Source organism: Macaca nemestrina, chromosome 13 (genome assembly GCF_043159975.1).
Source record: "Macaca nemestrina isolate mMacNem1 chromosome 13, mMacNem.hap1, whole genome shotgun sequence".
Taxonomy (NCBI): Eukaryota; Metazoa; Chordata; class Mammalia; order Primates; family Cercopithecidae; genus Macaca; species Macaca nemestrina.
Window position 1 is genome coordinate 28523926 of NC_092137.1, and position 18784 is coordinate 28542709.

At 45.2% G+C, this 18784-nt stretch overlaps 1 protein-coding gene across 1 annotated transcript in view; it reads left to right on the forward strand.

Moving 5' to 3' along the window:
• The window catches only part of LOC105479730 (phospholipase B1), a 149822-nt gene that overhangs the window by 21884 nt on the left and 109154 nt on the right, over window positions 1-18784 (forward strand). Inside the window, 7 exon segments of the mRNA XM_071076106.1 lie at window positions 1485-1557; window positions 2720-2778; window positions 8212-8252; window positions 8846-8889; window positions 12253-12352; window positions 12673-12724; window positions 15013-15099. Coding sequence (XP_070932207.1) covers window positions 1485-1557; window positions 2720-2778; window positions 8212-8252; window positions 8846-8889; window positions 12253-12352; window positions 12673-12724; window positions 15013-15099 — 456 coding nt within the window.

Below are 18784 nucleotides of genomic sequence, written 5' to 3' on the forward strand. Positions count from 1 at the left end.
AGGGAAGATTTTCCTTATAGTGGATAAACCCAAGTTTTGGTGCAAGTTGGCAGGCCCCTTCCTGAGGCCTTGAGGGAATGGGCTGGATGAACCGCTTCCCCCATGGACAGCCGGGGTGTCCAGCAGAGTGTGTGTGTCCTGGAATTTGGAGCTTATCATCCCTGCAGACTGAATGGGCGGTTCCCAGAAGTGTCCAGAAGGAGTTATAAATGGGCTTGTTATCTCCGTGAACCTTGAAGCAGATGTTGGGAGTTATCTGAAGGAATCTGGGTGAGGTCTTCCCAGAACATCCATAAGATAAGGGCTGAGAGTAAATGCTGTGGTTTCTTACTGTAATCAGTACTTCAAGAGAAACTGTGTCTTCTTGTGATGTCAGATGTCCTCAGTCACCTCATTTACTGCATGTTTTTCCCTGTTGGAGTATTTCCCCCCTTCCATTCTCAATTTTTTGGGGAAAAGACACAATCTCCCTTCCCAGAGCCTTCCATGGTATTCACAAAAGCAGAAGCTGCCCCAGACTCAGTACCAGCAGCTGAAGAGGTCCAGGTGGTCTTGAGGACCTGAGCCCTGGTCACCAAGTCCTTCCTCCAGGCTCAGGACACTGGTAGGGATGTGAGAGTCTCTCAGTTTCAAATGTACCCAGTTTTTGGCAACAAATAAACATAATGCCTCATATACTTACTTTTGTATAAGTTATCAAATTAAAAGATGAAAAGTAGATAAATGTAGCATGGAATATAAAATATAGCATGGGATTGATTGTTTTTTCTTGTTTTAGTCAAGGTATCCTGAGTCTTTTCTTAATTACTTCTTTTCACTGGTAAAATATACACAAAAGTTATCATTTTAACCATGTTTGAGCGCACAATTCAGTAGCATTAAGTACTTTACATTACTGTGCCACCATCACCACCATCCGTTTCTAGAATGTTCTTTTTTTTTTTTTTTTTTGCGACAGAGACTTGCTCTGTTTGTTGCCCAGGCTAGAGGGCAGTGGCATGATCTCAGCTCGTGGCAACCTTCGCCTCCCGGGTTCAAGCGATTCTTGTGCCTCAGCCTTCCAAGTAACTGGGATTATAGGCACACACCACCACTAATTTTTGTATTTTGTATTTTTAGTAGAGACGAGATTTCACCATGTTAGCCAGGCTGGTCTCAAACTCCTGATCTCAAGTGATCCTCCTGCCTCAGCCTCTGTGCCCGGCCCCATTTCCAGAACTTTCTCATTCTTCATCATCTTTCTTCCCTCTCTACTCCAGTGTTCTGAGACATTCTTGCCACCTGTTAAAGTCATTGTCAATAGAGTTATGTCCCCTTTTACCAGATGAACTGGGTATGGGGTTAGGAGAAAATGACTATGGGCAATTGTTGTTTCTAGATTTTGAGCCCAGATAGAATGAGCACATGATCATTTCTATACCAAGTTTTCAGGATCTGCAATATTTCTATACAAGGCAGTTGATGTTTCTGATGTTTGTTTTCAGTTGCAGACCCTGAATAATTCTCCATTCCCATGCAACCTAAATAAATTAGGAGTGAATATGCCTTCTGAATCAGGTATGTGACCCTTGGCCATAAGCAGGACAAGCCTGGCATCTTCTCTCTGAAGTGGCCAGCAGAGGCTCTAACCCTATTCCTCTTGTACCTGTTGGCCCTTCAAGTCCCCCTCTTCCTTATCCTCAATCCCTGTGTGACAGATGAGTTCCCAGTCATCTGTCATAATTCCACGGTGGCTTGCTTGGATGAGGGTAATCTCCAGGATCTTGCCTTCCTGTGGGTGGATGGTGTTGTGGGAACTCTGAGTTACAGCTTGGCCACTCATGTGGCTTCTCTATTCTTGTAATGTAGCCCAGTGGCAGCTCTGGACCTTTTTCCCCCGCAATGGGCTGGTTTGTCTAATGACCCGGATGCTATGAATTCTCTTGAGTGGGCCTTCTTCCCTGGCTTCATCACATTGAGAGGCTGCATTACAGACCATAATTAATAGATTTATGTTTGTACTATTCTGCCTTTACTGGGGTTTCCATTTAAGCATGCTATTCTTACTGTTATATAAGGACTTCAGGTTGAAAAAGAAATTGATGCACTTTTAAGGAAATGTCATCTTTAGGTGGCTTACATGTAAATGATCGATAACATGACCAGGGATTATGATCAGTGATTTCTGATCAGGGAGACTTAATTGCTAAAAATGCCAGTGACTCAAGTGGGTCCAGGAGACTTCCTTGTATGGCATTTGCATACAGCTTGCATCTGGTGTGGATATGTGTTCATAGGCTTTGAATGCTATTCTCTGGTAATCTTCAAGCTAAAGTGATCCTTTTGGTAACCAGGTGGTTTTAATCTTAATGTCTTGTCCTCTCATTCATGGTGACCCAGAAATGCACGGCTATGGCACAGAAGGAAGTGAGAGGCAGAATGGGGTCCAGGTGAGGGGAAAATGAGGGCCATGAGTGACTTTCCATGGGTCACCTGTTTGGACAGCTCAAGTCCAGTTAACAGGGTGGCTCCCAGAAAGGAGCAAGTGTCTTTCTGGCAGGATTCCTAGGGTTCCCAGGCACTGCGTGGTCTTTGGCATTCCACTTCCATGGCCAACAGACTGGACCTCCGCAGCTGTCCAGGGCTGGGGGATGTGAGTCTCCTCTCCCATATGGTATCCTTGGCCGACATCATGGGGAATGTAGATCTAACCTTCCTATATGGGTTCTTGTCTCCACAGTTCACTCTCTGAAGCCTTCTGATATTAAATTTGTGGCAGCCATTGGCAATCTGGAGATTGTGAGTATTTGAAGTAGCTTGGGGCAGGAGACAGAGTTTGGTACTGATGATCCTCTGAATGGGCTCCTGGTAACTGGGCAGAACGTTTCATTTTGGAAGAGTACATGTGAACTGGATAAATCCAGGAGGTTGAATCTTTATTTTTTACTTTATTTTATTCTATTTTATTTTTTATTATTTTTTTTGAGACAGAGTCTCACTCTGTCGCCCAGGCTGGAGTGTAATGGCGCAACCTTGGCTGACCACAACCTCTGTCTACCGAGTTCAAGTGATTCTCCTGCCTCAGCCTCCCGAGTAGCTGGGATTATAGGCATGCACCACCACGCCCAGCTAATTTTGTATTTTTAGTAGAGATGGCATTTCTCCATATTGGTCAAGCTGGTCTTGAACTCCCAACCTCAGGTAATCTGCCCACCTTCGCCTCCCAAAGTGCTGGGATTACAGGCGTGAGCCACCGCGCCCAGCAGAATCTTTTTATTTTTTTACAATCAAAGGAATGCCTCTCTTTACATCAAGGTGAGGAAACTTTTGGAGTTTCCCATTAATAAATTAAATCCATTAATACATTAAATCAAAGATCACACAGAATTTTAAAAGTAATCTTTTAAATTTTTAAAGAAATTTTCTTACCTGCTTTGTAAATTTTTAAAAATACACTGATCTTTGTAAATAACTTTTTAAATTTTGTTTGCAATTGTGGTAAATACATAGAACACAAAATTTACTATCTGTAAGTGTATAGTTCACTAGTGTTAAATATATTCACGTTATTGTACAACTGATCCCCAGAACTTTTTCATTTTGTGAAAGTGAAACATTCTACCCATGAAATAACATCTCATTCTCCTCTTCTCAGAGCCCCTGGCAACTACTATTCTACTTTCCTTCTCTGTTTTGGCAGCTCTAGGTACCTCATATAAGTGAAATTGGCCAGGTGTGGTGGCTCATACGTGTAATCCCAGAACTTTGGGAGGCTGAAGTGGGCAAATCACTTGAGGTCAGGAGTTTGGAACCAGCCTGGTCAACATGGTGAAACCCCATCTTTACTAAAAATACAAAAAAATTAGCCAGGCATGGTGGTGGGCACCTGTAATCCCAGCTACTTGGGAGGCTGAGCCAGGAGAATTACTTAAATCCAGGAGGCAGAGGTTGCAGTGAGCTGAGATCACACCATTGCACTCCAGCCTGGGCAACAAGAGCAAAACTCCATCTAAAAAAAAAAAATGAAATCATATACTTATGTTTCATATAAGTGAAATCATACAGTATTTGTCTTTTTGTCACTGGCTTCACTTAGCATAATGTCCTCAGGGTTCATCCATATGCCAGATTTCCCTTCCTTTCTTAAGGATGAATGATGTTTCCATGTACATCTGTATCGGATTTCGTTTATTCGTTCATCTGTCAGTGGACCCTTGGGTTGCTTTCACCTCTTGGCTATTGCAAACAATGCTGCTGTGAACTTGTGTGTACAAATATCTGTGCGAGTCCCTGCTTTCACTTCTTTTGGATATATACATCCAGACGTGGGATTGCTGGACCATACAGTAATTCTATTTTTTAAACTTTTTGAGAAATCACCACACTATTTTCCATAGTGACTGCACTATTTTGCATTCCCAGCAACTGTGCACAAGGGTTCTCATTTCTCCACATCCTCACCAATGCCTATTTTCTGGGGTTAGTTGGTTGTGGTTGGTTGGTTTTTAATAGTAGGCATCCTAATGGGTATGAGGTGATGTCTCATGGTGGTTTGGATTTGCATTTCCCTGATGATTAGTATGTTGAGCATCTTTTCATATGTTTGTTGTTAATAAATTCTAAGTGGTATATTTTATATGGTCAAATAAGGGAGAAAGAAAGAAAAAGAAATAGACAAAAAGAGAAAGGGATGAACAGAGAAAGAAGGATCTGGAGAGAAGAAGGTTGGAGAGCAGAGGAGAATGTCAACATTGCCCCACAGCCCCTCTCCTGGTCTTAGCAAAGCTCCACAGCCTTACTGCCCTCAATCTTGGCAGCCCCAGCTGGACAGAGCACTTCCTTATCAGTCTCCACCCTGCCCAGAGCCCTACTGCGCCTCCCACGCCTGAACCAGGATACTCTCCTTGCTCCCCCAGAGTCCCCTTCCTCACTCCCCCTCCCATGATTCCTTCCCAGCATACTCCACTATCCCTGCAGCAGCCTGCACTCCCTGCAACCTCCGGCCCTTCCCCTTGTAGCTGCAAACCCCAGCCCACCACTCCATGCACAATGCCCATCCACTCAATGTTCCCAGAGACCCTGGACCTGTCTTCCACCTTCCCTTCTTCTCAAATAACCAGTTGCTATCTCTCTGGAACTTGCCTTGGACTCCCTGCCTAGACAGTGCTGGCCTCACCACATTCATCGATGCCACCTCTGGTTGAGCACTGGATAAAGCTGGCCAGACCCAGAACCTTTCCCTGATCACAGTTGTAAATGGGGGGGGAAATGGGCATAGCAGGAAGAAGGGTGAGGAGATGGTGGTGTGTAGAGGTATAGACTGAACCTTAGGAAACCAACCATGGGCCCACTGGAAGCAGGCAGAGCTCCCCACGTGCATTCTTTTTTTATCGATGCTGGTGGTTTTTAAATTGCACTTGTGACTGTGGTGTTGGTCAGGGTGAGGGTGGAGGGTTACCCTTGATAAGAGAGGTGAAATCAGACATGGAAATAAGTGAGAGAAGAGGTTCCGTGTACTAGATAGCAGGCTGACTGCTACACCTGTGTGTCTGCACACACTGACATTTACATGCCAGAGCTCCAGATATGGAACACACTTGCCACAGGACTCTCGGGTCCTTCTGCCCGGCGCAGGGAAATCTCCACCCAGCCCCGGTCTCTAACTTTAAGCCCATCGCCCGTGCACCCCTTGGTCTCATCTCGGAAAGAGCTCTTTGTCCATGAATTATTCAGGGCTGGCAGTTCCTGCTGTCACTCGGCTCCCGCTTCTCGGGAGCACGGCTCCATCAGGATGATCTCCCAGCCCCAGGATCATTGTCTGTGCACTGACGGGTGCCTCCACCTTCAGGATAAAACCTGAAAGCACAATTCCTTGCAAGCCTTTTTCCTTTGTCTGTCCTGAGGGAGCGCTGGCCATCGCGAACTTACCTGGGATGTGTATTTTAAAAGCTAAACCAGGGCAAAATAATGGAAGACAGTGAATTTAAACAGAAAAAAATCCGTAGTGCTGACACCTCTGCTTTGAGTGCCTGGAGCGTTCTGTAACCAAGGTATAAGCCCTTCTTTGGGACTATGACTAGCACTTGCTTAATTGCTATAGACCCCCTTTTCCTTGTAGAACTTCAAAAATCAGTTACGTAAATGTTTGTAGAAGTTCTGCAATAACACTTGTGACACATGTTCAATATAAGAAAAAACAAAACAGATGTACACACAGTAGAAGACCCTGTTCACATCTTTAATTCCTCTACCTCAAACACACACTCGTGCACACACATATATACATTCTCATTCATTCTCCAACGTACAGCAATACATAGGGAAACAGGGTATATATAAAACCTAAATCGGATCATACTGCAATATCCTATCTTGCCAAGGAGGTTACAATTCACTCTATCAAATTCCTTGAGGGTAGAACCTGTGTGTTACTTAGCTTTGCAGCCTGAGGGTCACAGTAACTGCCATAAGGCAGGCATTCAGCAAACAAACAGTGTGAAGGGAAGGTGCTGGGAGTGGGCACAATGGGGACGTGGAGTTTGCTGGGTTAGCCGCAGCCTCACCTCTCTGTGGCTGCCCTCTGAGCCTTTCCCCCAACCCCCTCTCCTGGCCTCTTTCCTCTTATTCTCTCCTCTTTCCTCCCAACATCTCTCTTTACCACCCTCTCCTCCAATCAAGTTCATCTAGCGGGGAGGGGTGATCTATCAATTAATTACCAGAAACAAATTGATGGTCCTAAGTGATGCTTTGTCTTTAATGGAATCAGCTGCCAACATTGAAATCAGACTTCAAATAAATATTCACATTTCCAGCTCCTCTTGAAAAATGACTCTTGTTGGGGGGTGCCCCCTTTGCTTGGGCTCAGGCTGTCCAGTTTGCCACAGCCCCAGAAGGCCTGCTCCCCTCATTACCTAACCTGTCGGGTGTCTTTTTAAATAATCCCTGACTTCCATCTTAGTGTGATTTTTGTTTGTCTCCTTGGGAGATTTAGCTTCTCTGTCTTATTGAGGAGCAAAGGACGCTGTCTCCAATTGGTGAGATTTCCCGGTCAGCCTGCTCTGCCTGGAGAGCTGCAGAGACCTGACCCAGGTCTATAGGCGGGTGCTCGATGTGGCTGGGTGGTCAGGACAGATGGACCATTTAGAGGGAAGTGGTGCAGGCTGGAGTAGGTGATGCGGTGTAGCTGTCTGCCTGTCACCACCACACCCAGAGATACTGTCTTCTAGGAATTTTGAGAGAGAAAATTCACATCAGAAACTGAAAGTAATACAACCAAGGAGAGCTAAGATTTGTGAGTGTTTTATGTGTCCTGGGCACGATTCCAAGCTTTCTGGGAGCTTGCGAAAGGCCTTGATTCCCAGGCGAGTTACCACGGTCTCAAATCTCCTCCTAGACTTGGGATCTTCAGCAGAGGGCTCAAGTCCTGTGTTGCCCAGCATTTTTACCAAGGGGGAAATCGGAACTTATCTTGTTCATTCCAAACATATGAATTCAACATATATTTGTTGAATACTTACAACATGCCCAGGCACTGTTCTAGGTCCAAGCATCATAGTCAAGTACAAAATGGGACACATTCCTGCCTTCATGGCTCTTATGTCCAGTGGGGGGAGAGTTAAATAAACTCTTGATTTTGAAGGGTCATAATAAAACAATCCTTTGTTTCTATGGAGACAGTTAATGACTTTAGGGGGCATTGAAATCTAAGCGGAGGAAAACCTTTCACACCTTCTACCGCTCCAAGGTCTGACAAACATGCTGCAGAGGGAGCCAAGCATTTTTCCTCCCTGCAGAAGGAGCTTCATCTTTCTCTGTAGGTTCTCTCTCTCTCTCTCTTTTTTTTTTCTTTTTGAGACAGGGTCTCATTCTATGGCCCAGGCTGGAGTGCAATGGCGCCATCTTGGTTCACTGCAAACTCTGCCTCCCGAGTTCAAGCGATTCAGCCTCCCGAGTAGCTGGGGTTACAGGCGCATGCCACCACACCTGGCTAATTTTTGTATTTTTTAGTAGAGATGGGGTTTTGTCATATTGGCCAGTCTGGTCTTGAACTCCTGACCTCAAGTGATCCTCCAGCCCAAAGTGTTGGGATTACAGGCGTGAGCCATGGAGCCTGGGCTTGTAGGTTCCCTCTTATTGGTAGGAGGGGGAGTTCTGACCGGCAGCTTGGGGTCTAACTAGAAGAGGCTCTGCCACCTCCCTTGGCTGGGTGTTAACACTGGGTATCTTTTCCAGCCTCCAGACCCAGGGACGGGTGATCTGGAGAAGCAAGAATGGTAACTATCCTGAAAACAGAACAGAAAGGAGCCCCAGAAAGGGAGATGCTCCCATCTAATCTTGCCTTATTGATGGGAAAGATTGAGGGCCAGGGAGGCTCAGTGCCTTGCTCAAGGCTGCCCTCTGAGAAGGTGGCAGAGAAGCTCCCAGAAGCCAGCATCCTGCCTCCTGGTCCAACCCTTCCTCTGCCTGAGAACCCCAGTGGGTCCTTGGGGTGAATGAGGAGAAGTGGGAAAGGCTAATAGAGGGAGTTCTTGTTTCTCCCCACAAGCGCTCTCTGCTCTGTGCTTGGGGAACCATGCAGGATTGGGGCCAGGCTCAGTCTCATTCTACCCTGGGGTCTGCTTCCCCTTCCAGCTTCAGGCCAGCTGAGAGCAGGTTGGAGGAGCAGAAGAGGGTCCAGAGAGCTGTTTTCCCCATTTTGGCTACTCCGTGGCCACTTGAGGTGTGCCTTTAACCCCCGGGAGGATAATCCCAAAACCAGAGCAAGACTAGGCCGAAGACTGCTATGAAATAGACCACAACCAAGGGGAAGGGCTGTTGGCAGGTGACAAACACAGCCTGACACTCACATGTCTGCTTCGACCTGCAGGACTGAAGAAAGGCCACAGCAGGTGTGCATGGAAGTGATGACAGGTGAGTTCTGGTTTTCATGGCCAGATTTCAGAGTGCCTCTCTCCCTCCCAACAAGCAGCATCCTCTCTAATAAAGAGAATGGACTCCACCAGTCACTTTGTCACTGGAGCCCAGGAGAAAGGAGAGGGTGTTCTGAGAGGACAGATAAGGAAGCCAGGATATGAAAAGTCACATACCCTGAATGGGGGGGTGTGAGAAATGTGTCCAGGGTCTCTGGGCAAACAGAAGCCAGTGGGTATTGGGTTAAGATTGGGGAACCTAGGAGAGGGATTAGGGGCCAGCTGGAATGGGTATCTGGGCCAGAATCCTGAGGTTCCTGCCCACCCAGACCCAGGGCTAGACTTCATCCAGGGAAAATGCCCGTGGTTCACTCCTCCCACCCAAGGAGAGGACCCAGCCGAATTTTCAGTCTGTTTTATCCTGTAATATTTCCCTTGCTTGTAAAATACAAGACTTCAGTTGGGTTCAGGCAAGCGAAATGAAAAAATAAAAGTCAACTAGAATCCCCTATCTAGAGATAATTATCGTTAGCATTTTGGCCTTTTGATTTACATATGTGCTTGTGAATATACTATCATAATTTAGTTTTTAAAAAATGTAATATCAGAGATTCCTTATGATTCTATTAAGTCATCCTGAAGTTCAGTCCTTTAGTGGCAGCTGGGTCAGCCTAGTGGGATGTTAGTCTCCTATGCTTGGTGCTCATAAATCAAGAATAAGGGGAACTACTTTGCCGTCCATATTAGAGCGAGAAGACATAGATTACAATGCAAGCGCTCCGCTGAGCTGATGCTCCCGGAGAGTAACGAACAAGTGAGGCAGCTAGTGCCCTGTCAGTTCAGCCAGTGAATTGAAAGGAGGGGCCTATGAATTGTTAGGTTCCCTGGGAAGCATAGGGATGAACAGGATGCTGTCCCTACCTTCAGAACTCGTGGTCCAGCAGGGAAGGTTGGGCTTGGCGGTTCAGCCCTCCCGGATCTGATTGACAGGTGAGAGGATGTTGGTGGCCAAAGCAGTAGGCAGGAGGATCCCCTTGGAGAGAATCAAAGGGTTCTGAAAGAGGAGGCCCACTACCAACTCCGTGGCTATCACAGCTGTGCCTAGACTTGGCCCTGTTTGTCTTTAAGGAAAAAAGAAGCGGCATGTTTGAGGGGTGTCTGGGAAGATGGGATATAGTTTAGACCCTCAAGCCGCAAATGCAGATGCTGCTTTGCCTAGTTTCTCAATTCATCTCAATTTTTCCTCCCAATTTGCCCTGCAACAAGTCTTAGTGCCCCTCTCTAAGCAGAGCGGCCAGGAGTCCCAGCTGGTCAGAGGTCCTGCAGAAAGCAGGTGTGAGGGCAGATCTCGCTTCTGAAGCCCTCCAAGGCAGGCCTTACTCCAGCATACTCAATGGGGAAGGAGGAAGGAGTGGAGACCACAGCTACAAGCTCCAGCTGGGTGGCTGAGCCAGCAGGAGGAGCAGGTCTTCCCAGAAGAAAGTGCTCTAGGGACATCCAGGCCTGTGCTGTGCAGCGTGGGTTGGGGCTGGCTCAGACTCAGCCCACCTGACCATCAATCTCAGAACTTTAGAGGCCTCCTGACCTTTGAGATCTCCAAACGTAGCCATGCCCTCGCCCACTATGGCCATTTTGCAGGTAGGAAAGCCAAGTGTCAGGGAGGTAAATGGACTTTCCTGAGGCTATGTGCTCAGTAAGTGGCACGGTTCCTGTGAACCCAGGTGGTCCAACCCCACGGGCTGTGCCCTTTGTTCTCACCCTAGTGCTGCCAGGGAACTCGGAGGCAGCAAGGACAGACCAAGTACAGCAGACTTAAAACAAAATGACCAACAAATTTACAGATGCAAAGTCATGTTTGATCACAGAGCACTGACACAGGTACCTTTCTTTCAGAAAGCAATCTCTTTCAGACCTACCACCAAATATTTGTGTTTTGTCATTGATCCTTACAGACTATCTTCAGATGAGGGAGCAAGAGTACCCCTCACCCATGTACATGTTCATGCTGTCCCGATAAACCTGAACCCAGCTCAGAACTTTCCCTGCTTTCCCACCACAGGCGGAAATGGGTTTCTTTGTAAGCCAATCCGGGGTTAGAGAATGAAGTTCATTATTTTGGGTTAAGGATGGGGAAAACGGAATCACACACGAGTTAGCAGGCTGCCCAAGGTTGCAAAGCTGAGTGACCAGTCCCCTGACTTCCAGGCCAGTTCTCCCACCCCCACCCTGCCTGCTGCCTGCACAGTGTCAGCCTCCTTCACAGGGAGCCCCTTTAATGCCACCTTCTGGATCCTGCTCCCATGAAGCCCTGAGGCGCTTCTGGATGGGGCGAAAAGAAAGGGGAGTCGGGTGGAGGAGTGGAGGCCTCTCCCTCCCATGACACTGTCTCCCTGCTCTGCCCTCTTCCCTCTCAGGAGCAAGACACAACTTAACTGCTCCTGACAGCACTATTTTTAGCGGTCCTCTGGCTGTCAGCTCTGGGACGTGTTCTCTGCATGTTCCCTGGAGCTTTCCCACCCTGCTGTCACTCTCAGGAGGAGGGAGGGGGGCTGGAAGGCAGCCTGAGTCCCTGTCCCAGCATCACTTGCTCTAATGAGGCAGTAGCACATGACAGTGAAAAGCCTCGGTGTCCCAGAACTCTGGTTCAAACCCCAGCAACCTCAGTTAACTGTGAGACCCTGGCCAGCTCGCTTGATTTTTCTGTCTCAGTTTCCCTTTCTCTAACTTGGAGATCATATTGCCATGTGTTTGTTACTGAGGATTAAGTGAGATAACGCATGTAAAGTGCTTAGCACTGGGCCTGGCCTAGCACTTCACAGATGTTCATTTTTAGCTCCTTCACTTCCAGAGGACTGCTCCAGAGGTACAGATAGCCTCACAGAGGCTACAGGGGTGGCCTCACAGCCCCAGGCAGGGTGTGAGGAAGGACCATGCCTTGGAATAGGGGTGGCAACCCTGGCAGTTCACTCTAGAGGAAGGGGGTCAGTCTTTTTTTTTTTTAATTATTATTTTTGAAATGGGGTCTTGCTCTGTTGCCCAGGCTAGAGTGCAGTGGCACAAACACAGCTCACTGCAGTCTTGACCTCCTGGACTCAAGCGATCCTCCTGCCTCAGCTACCCAAGTGGCTATGACCACAGGTGAGCATCACCACACCCGGCTAATTTCTGTCTTCATAGAGACAGCGTTTTGCTATGTTGCCCTGACTGGTCTCAAACTATTGGGCTCAAGTGATCCTCCTGCCTCAGCCTCCCAAAGTACTGAGATTATAGGCATGAGCCACCACTCCCGACAGTAGGTAGGTCAGTCTTTAGAGGTGACCTTCAGCTGGTGAAGGCCAGGGCCTCAAACCAGTTCTCTCTTTAGTCCTTTCAGACATCATCAGACATTTCAATCCTTCCGTTCCAATGCCCGTGTGCCACACTGGAAAGACAGTGGTACCCCACGATGGTGCCGATGGTGCTGAGTAAGTTCCCTTTCCGTCTCTCTCTGGGGTATGTATTCCTGCTGGTCTCAACATACAGGCGGGAAGATTTGGGGGGCTGGCAAAGTCAAAGAGGCTTAAAAATAGAAGTATTTAAGTCAAAGCCCAAATACCCCCTCCAGCTGATTTCAGTCTGCCTGATGAACCTCATTTTGAAAAGTAGGTCAGTGCCCACTCTTCAGAAGCCAGGGGTGGGTCAAGCTCAGAGACTGGCACCTGAGCTATGGCAAGGAGCAAGCTTCCAGCCCTTGACAAAATAACATTTAGCTGATTTTCCTCTCTGTTTCCCTCCCTCTGCCCAGAGACTTGTGGATTCAGGCTGAAGAACTGGTGAGAAACATGAAAGAGAACCTGGTAAGCATCCATCCAACTCTGGCATGGCTGGGCTGCCTGGGTTTGCTGCAAGGCGGGCAGATCAAAGTGATAATGGCCCTGGTACCATTTTACCATGAACTCAGCAACCAGTGTGGCCTGGATTCTTTAAAAAATGTCTTTGCCATTCTCTGGTGGTCATTAAAGGAAAGGACCAATTCTTTTTCATTGTTAATTTGTATCCATCTCTTTATTTATTTATTTTGAGACCAGTTATGAGACTGGCTAATTTTTATATTTTTGGTAGAGACGGGGTTTTGCCACGTTGCCCAGGCTGATCTCAAACTCCTGGGCTCAAGCAATCTGCCTGCCTCGGCCTCCTAAAGTGCTGAGATTACAGGGTGAGTCATAATGCTCAGCCAAAAGGACCAATCCTGTTCAGAATGGTTTTCCGTGTGGTCCTGCTGAAAGTCAACAGATGGACTAAACGACTTCTCCCAAAGGGAGGTGGTGGCTAGCTTCAGTTCCAGGTGAGACTGGTTTGAGTTTGAGTCTTGAATTCTCTGCCTATTAACTGTATGATGTTGGGTAAGGCACTTACCTCTGTAAACCTCAGTTTTCCTGTTTATGAAATGGGATGATAAAAGAGCTGCAGTGTAGGGTTTTGGGAGCATTAAATGAGATATTGAATGTGCCTGGCACAGACTCAATACATAATATAAAAGCCTGTAGCTTGCATTGTTATTGTAGTGGTGATTGCTGTTACTAATAATTACCACATTAATTTTAGTTCTTAGGGTGGAGGCCTCTGTCACATACATACTGGGAGCCTTGGTACCACTCTCCTAACAGTTCTTAAACTATTTACTCAATAACCTATGTAAGTTTGTAATAAGCATCCTTTGCTCTTTTGCACTGCCCTTATGGGCAAGTATCAAACCAGGGCAAGCCTTGCTAGCAAACTGTATCTAAGCACTGAGCCTGGACTGCTGGAACCAAGGGAAGCTGCTGTTTCAGCCAGCCATGCATACATTAAAGAGTTCAGTGAAGTGAAGTGAAGGTCATTCCAAGGCATATGAGGACAGGGACTAGAGCAGGAGCTACACCATAAAGTTTGTTTTCCCAAACAGGAGAATTCCAGAATTTCTGAAATAATCATTATTCTGTAAAATAGAGAAGAGATCCTGCGTCTAACCCTGTAATTTTCCAGATGTGGAAACTGAAGTTCCCAGAAGTAATGTGACCTGTGCAAGTTCACACAGCTAGTTAGAGCCAAAACCTAAAGTGCCTGCTTCATAGTCCAGTGTTCCTCAACTACACCGTGCTGCCTCTTAAAAAACCAGTTTGTTTCCTGGTTACACAAGAAATGCATGTTCATTACTGAAAAAATCAGAAAACACAGATAAGCAAAAAGTAAAACCATCCTTAATCCTAATAACCCAAAGATAATTATAGTTAATAACTTGGTGTATATTACCTTCCATATTTTTTCCTAGCATATATATCTTTATGTATTTTATAAAACAGGGATGTTACTGGATAAAGATGCTTTTTTTTTTTTTTTTTTAAATGAGATGGAGTTTTGCTCTTGTTGTCCAGGCTGGAGTGCAATGGTGTGATCTCGGCTCACCGCAACTTCCACTTCCCAGGTTCAAGCGATTGTCCTGCCTCAGCCTCCCGAGTAGCTGGGATTACAGGCATGTGCTACCATGCCCGGCTAATTTTATATTTTTAGTAGAGACGGGGTTTCTCCATGTTGGTCAGGCTGGTCTCAAACTCCCAACCTCAGGTGATCCACCCACCTCGGCCTCCCAAAGTGCTGGGATTACAGGCGTGAACCACTGCACCCAGCCAAAGATACTTTTTATAACCTACTTTTCTCAATAGATTAGTTCCCATGATAATTACATTTTTCAGCATCATTTTAAAAGCTACATAGTGTTTCATTTCATGAGTATTCCACAGTTTACACAGCAATCCCCTGTTTGGGACATTTGTGTTGTTTCCAGTTTTTCCTTCTTATGCATAAGGCTTCATCATTGTAGCTGAATCATTCACGTATCCTTGTTTCCTTAAACTATCTTTGGGGAAATGAAATAATTAGATCAAAAGGTGTGTCTTTTAATTTAAAAAAAGTTTTGGATATATTTTATCAACCTAGAGCAGTTATACCACTTTAAACTCCTGCCATATACTACTATCGAAAAAAAATTCATACATGGGTTTTTCAGGGATGGATGTATGAAATGGAAAGACATGAAAACAAAGGCATTATTTTGGTTCAAGGTCTTGCCACAATCTCCTTTTCATGCTGTTGCCCTTTTCTTCAGCAACTTGATTTTCAGCTTGACTGGAAGCTCATCAATGTGTTCTTCAGTAATGCAAGCCAGTGTTACCTGTGCCCCTCTGCTCAACAGGTAAATGGCAGCCTTGGGGACTGAGGGATTGCAGATGCTGGGGATGAAGAGGGAGTGAACCAAACCTGCCTGATTACCTGATCCCCAGCTATCAGGGTGGGGCTAATGCCACCTATTTTAGAACATGGATGGATGGATGGATGGATGGATGGGCAGACAGACAGTCAGATACTCAAAGAAACATGCTTGAACAGGCGTTTTGTGAGTTTTATTGCTTCAATTTTTTTATTGTGATAAAATACACATAAAGTTGACCGTCTTAATCGTTTTAAGTGTACAGTTTAGTGACATTAGATAATTCATAATGTTGTACACATGACCTGCGTTCATAACTGTCACAGGGAACAGGTGTTTTTACTTACCATCTCTCATATCAGGAAAAGGAAGTAGAGACAGATAAGTTGAGTCAACAGTCACTCCGCAACTGAGAAAATTAGCGTTCTAGCTGGTTAAAAACTATCTTGCCTCTTAATTCTGATTTCATGTAAGTTCTGAATTTAAGAAATAAAGCAGGGTGCATACCATCCTCACTCCTTGGCCCATGAATTCTATTTGTAGTGGGAAGGCTGCTGTTTATTGAAGTAGACTGTGTCTTCCAAGTGCCTTGGCTTTTCTGGAAACAGGACATGAAACATGTGGTCTCATTTATTATTTATGTAGGTGAATATCTATGACTTAAGTCTTTACTGAAGATCATTCAGATTAGGATCAGTTGAAAGTGTAAGGGGTGGTTTAGAAATCTAAGCCATGGTAAAATAAATGGCACCAGGACTCTTCTTCAGGATCCTGAAGCCTGGCTGCTACCATGCTGGCCCTGCCACTTATGGGATCAGCTTGTCCTCTTCGCCACCCTCCAGGCCAGGGCACAGGCATGGTGGAGCTTCTGGAGGTGGTGTTTTCTTTTCTGTGCCTCTCTCCTACAATAGATACTCTTGCCTTCCTTCAAGTGCCCCACACTCCCACTAACTCCTGGCTCACCATCAGAACTCCCCTTCCTTTAGTAATGTCAAGCCTTGGGAGAATGTTGATGGAAATCCACCTTCCTGACTAGCTCTCATTGGCCAATATTCCTGCTGCCTTTCTGGGTTTCCGCATATAGATGATGAAGATTTATTGTTCTAGTTTACCCTCTGTTTTCTACAGTGCCAAGTGAAATTTACATGCCTCGTTTGTTCTCTGCACAGCCCCCCTTTTTGATCATTATGCATTACTTCATGAATGTATGCATTCATGCATTGACATGTTCAAGCATTTAGACATTGGTGCATTCTTCTGTATACTCATTAATTCAGGACATTAACTCATGCATTTATGCAGTCATGCACTGAAGTGTTCAAACACTTAGACATTGCTGCATTCTTCCATGTATTCACTAATGGAATCATTCATCCATAAGTTATATTCATGTATAAATTCATTTTCTCATCTTACACACAGACACATGCTATTGTATTTGTGATTAGTTTGTTCATGCTAGCATTTTTTTTAATGTATGAACCCATTTATGAATACTTAGACTCATTGATGATTTTCCATGTACTTTGTCTTGTGTTTAAACATTCCTACATAAATTCTTGCATGCTTTCATGTATTTATACCTTCAAGCATTCTCAAATACATGTTGTATTCTTGTGCACATGTATTCATCTACACATTTATTTGTATTTTTAGTTATGCAAGCAGTACACAAATATTTTCCTTCTAGAAACTAAAACATCAGTTAAAGCTAAAATACGTATCCTTTTGGCCACCTCCCTAATCCTCTCTCTCTTTTTCTTTGCAAACCTCTTACATATCTATAAATCTAAGCATTATTTTGCATGCATGTATGTATGAGAGAGATTTAATATAAATAGTGTTATATTGTGTGTACTACTGAAAACAATTTTTTTCACTAACCAAGTATTGTTGAAATCTAGTCATGTTGATACATATGGAATGAGTTTCTCTCTCTTACATGAGTATTTTGTTGTGTAATGTTACTACATTTTATTTCACCGTTTTCCTATACTGATGGCAATGTAGGTATTTCTAGTTTTTCACTATTATGAACAATGCTGCAATAAACAGTCTTGCTCATTTACTTGACTATGTGGAAGAGTTTTCCTAGATACAGTGATTTTTGTGGACTGAAGTACATTAGTGAGTCAAAAAATCAGTTTAAAGGATTGCAACCAACATTGTAAAAAAAAAAAAGAATAAAATATTTGAGTTCATTGCATGTAGTGAGGTAAGTATTGGTTCATGAGATTTTTGCATCATTTCTATATGGATACTTGTACTGGATTGGGATGTGAAACGCATCTCACACCGTGGGTCAAGATAAAAACAATCTCAAGAGCCGGGCGTGGTGGTTCACGCCCGTAATCCCAGCACTTTGGGAAGCCGAGGTGGGTGGATCACAAGGTTAGGAGTTTAAGACCAGCCTGGCCAATATGGTGGAACCCTGTCTCTACTGAAAATACAAAAATTAGCCAGCCATGGTGGTGGGCACCTGTAATCCCAGCTACTTGGGAGGCTGAGGCAGGAGAATTGCTTGAACCCGGGAGGCAGAGGTGGCAGTGAGCCAAGATTGTGCCACTGTACTCCAACCTGCGTGACAGAGACTCCATCTCAAAAAAAAAACAACAACAACAACAACAACAACAAGAAAAAAACAGTCTCAAGAAAAGCACCTGGAATAGATTCCTATGCCAGTCTTTAGGTGCACACATTCTGGATTTTAATAGGCTCTGCCTAATTGCCCTCCAAAGTGGCTGAACTCTCATATTTCCACTAATGGCAGTGAGCGCCTATTCTCTACAACCTTCCCAATGCTTGTTCTCAGACTTCATGATTTTTGTCAACATGAGAAATTCCTGCAAGATCTAGTCATATTGATTACATATGAATTGAGTTTATTTACACTTCGAAGCTAGCACTTTTTTTCCTTTTTTTTTTTTTTTTTTTTGAGATGGAATTTACTCTGTCACCAGGCTGGAGTGCAGTGGCGCAATCTCTGCTCACTGCAATCTCCACCTGCCAGGTTCACGGCATTCTTCTGCCTCAGCCTCCCGAGTAGCTGGGACTACAGGTGCCCGCCACCATGCCCAGCTAGTTTTTTTGTATTTTTTGGTAGAGATGGGGTTTCACCGTGTTAGCCAGAATGGTCCCGATCTCCTGACCTTGTGATCCGCCCACCTCGGCTTCCCAAACTGTTGGGATTACAGGCGTGAGCCACTGCGCCCGGCCAGCTCACACTTTTAATTGGTTCAAAACATGTGACAAAAGTAATCATGCCTCCTCATTTTTAAACAGCTGTAAACCAATAATTTGATGTCCATAAATTTAGCTAATTATAGCAACACCTGCCAGCATCAACTCAAATTCCCTCTTTATTCTATTTCTTTTTCCGTCTTGATTTTTCCTGTCGCACAAAAACCACCAAGGCTTTGATGCCTGGAATAAATCTCACCTCCACTTCCACTTCCCCCAGAGGCCCTATGGCTCCTAGGCCTGGCTCCTTTGGCCTCCTGGCCAGGCCCACTGGTGCTGCCCTTCTCACAGCCCAGACCCACACTCACCTCCTAGTGGTACCTCTGGCCACACCTCCCTGTTTAAGCTAATCCTATGGTATAGCTCAGCATCTTTGTTTGAGAAGTTCTTACGTGGCATTTTTATTTTTCTCAAAGCACATCTCAGGTAT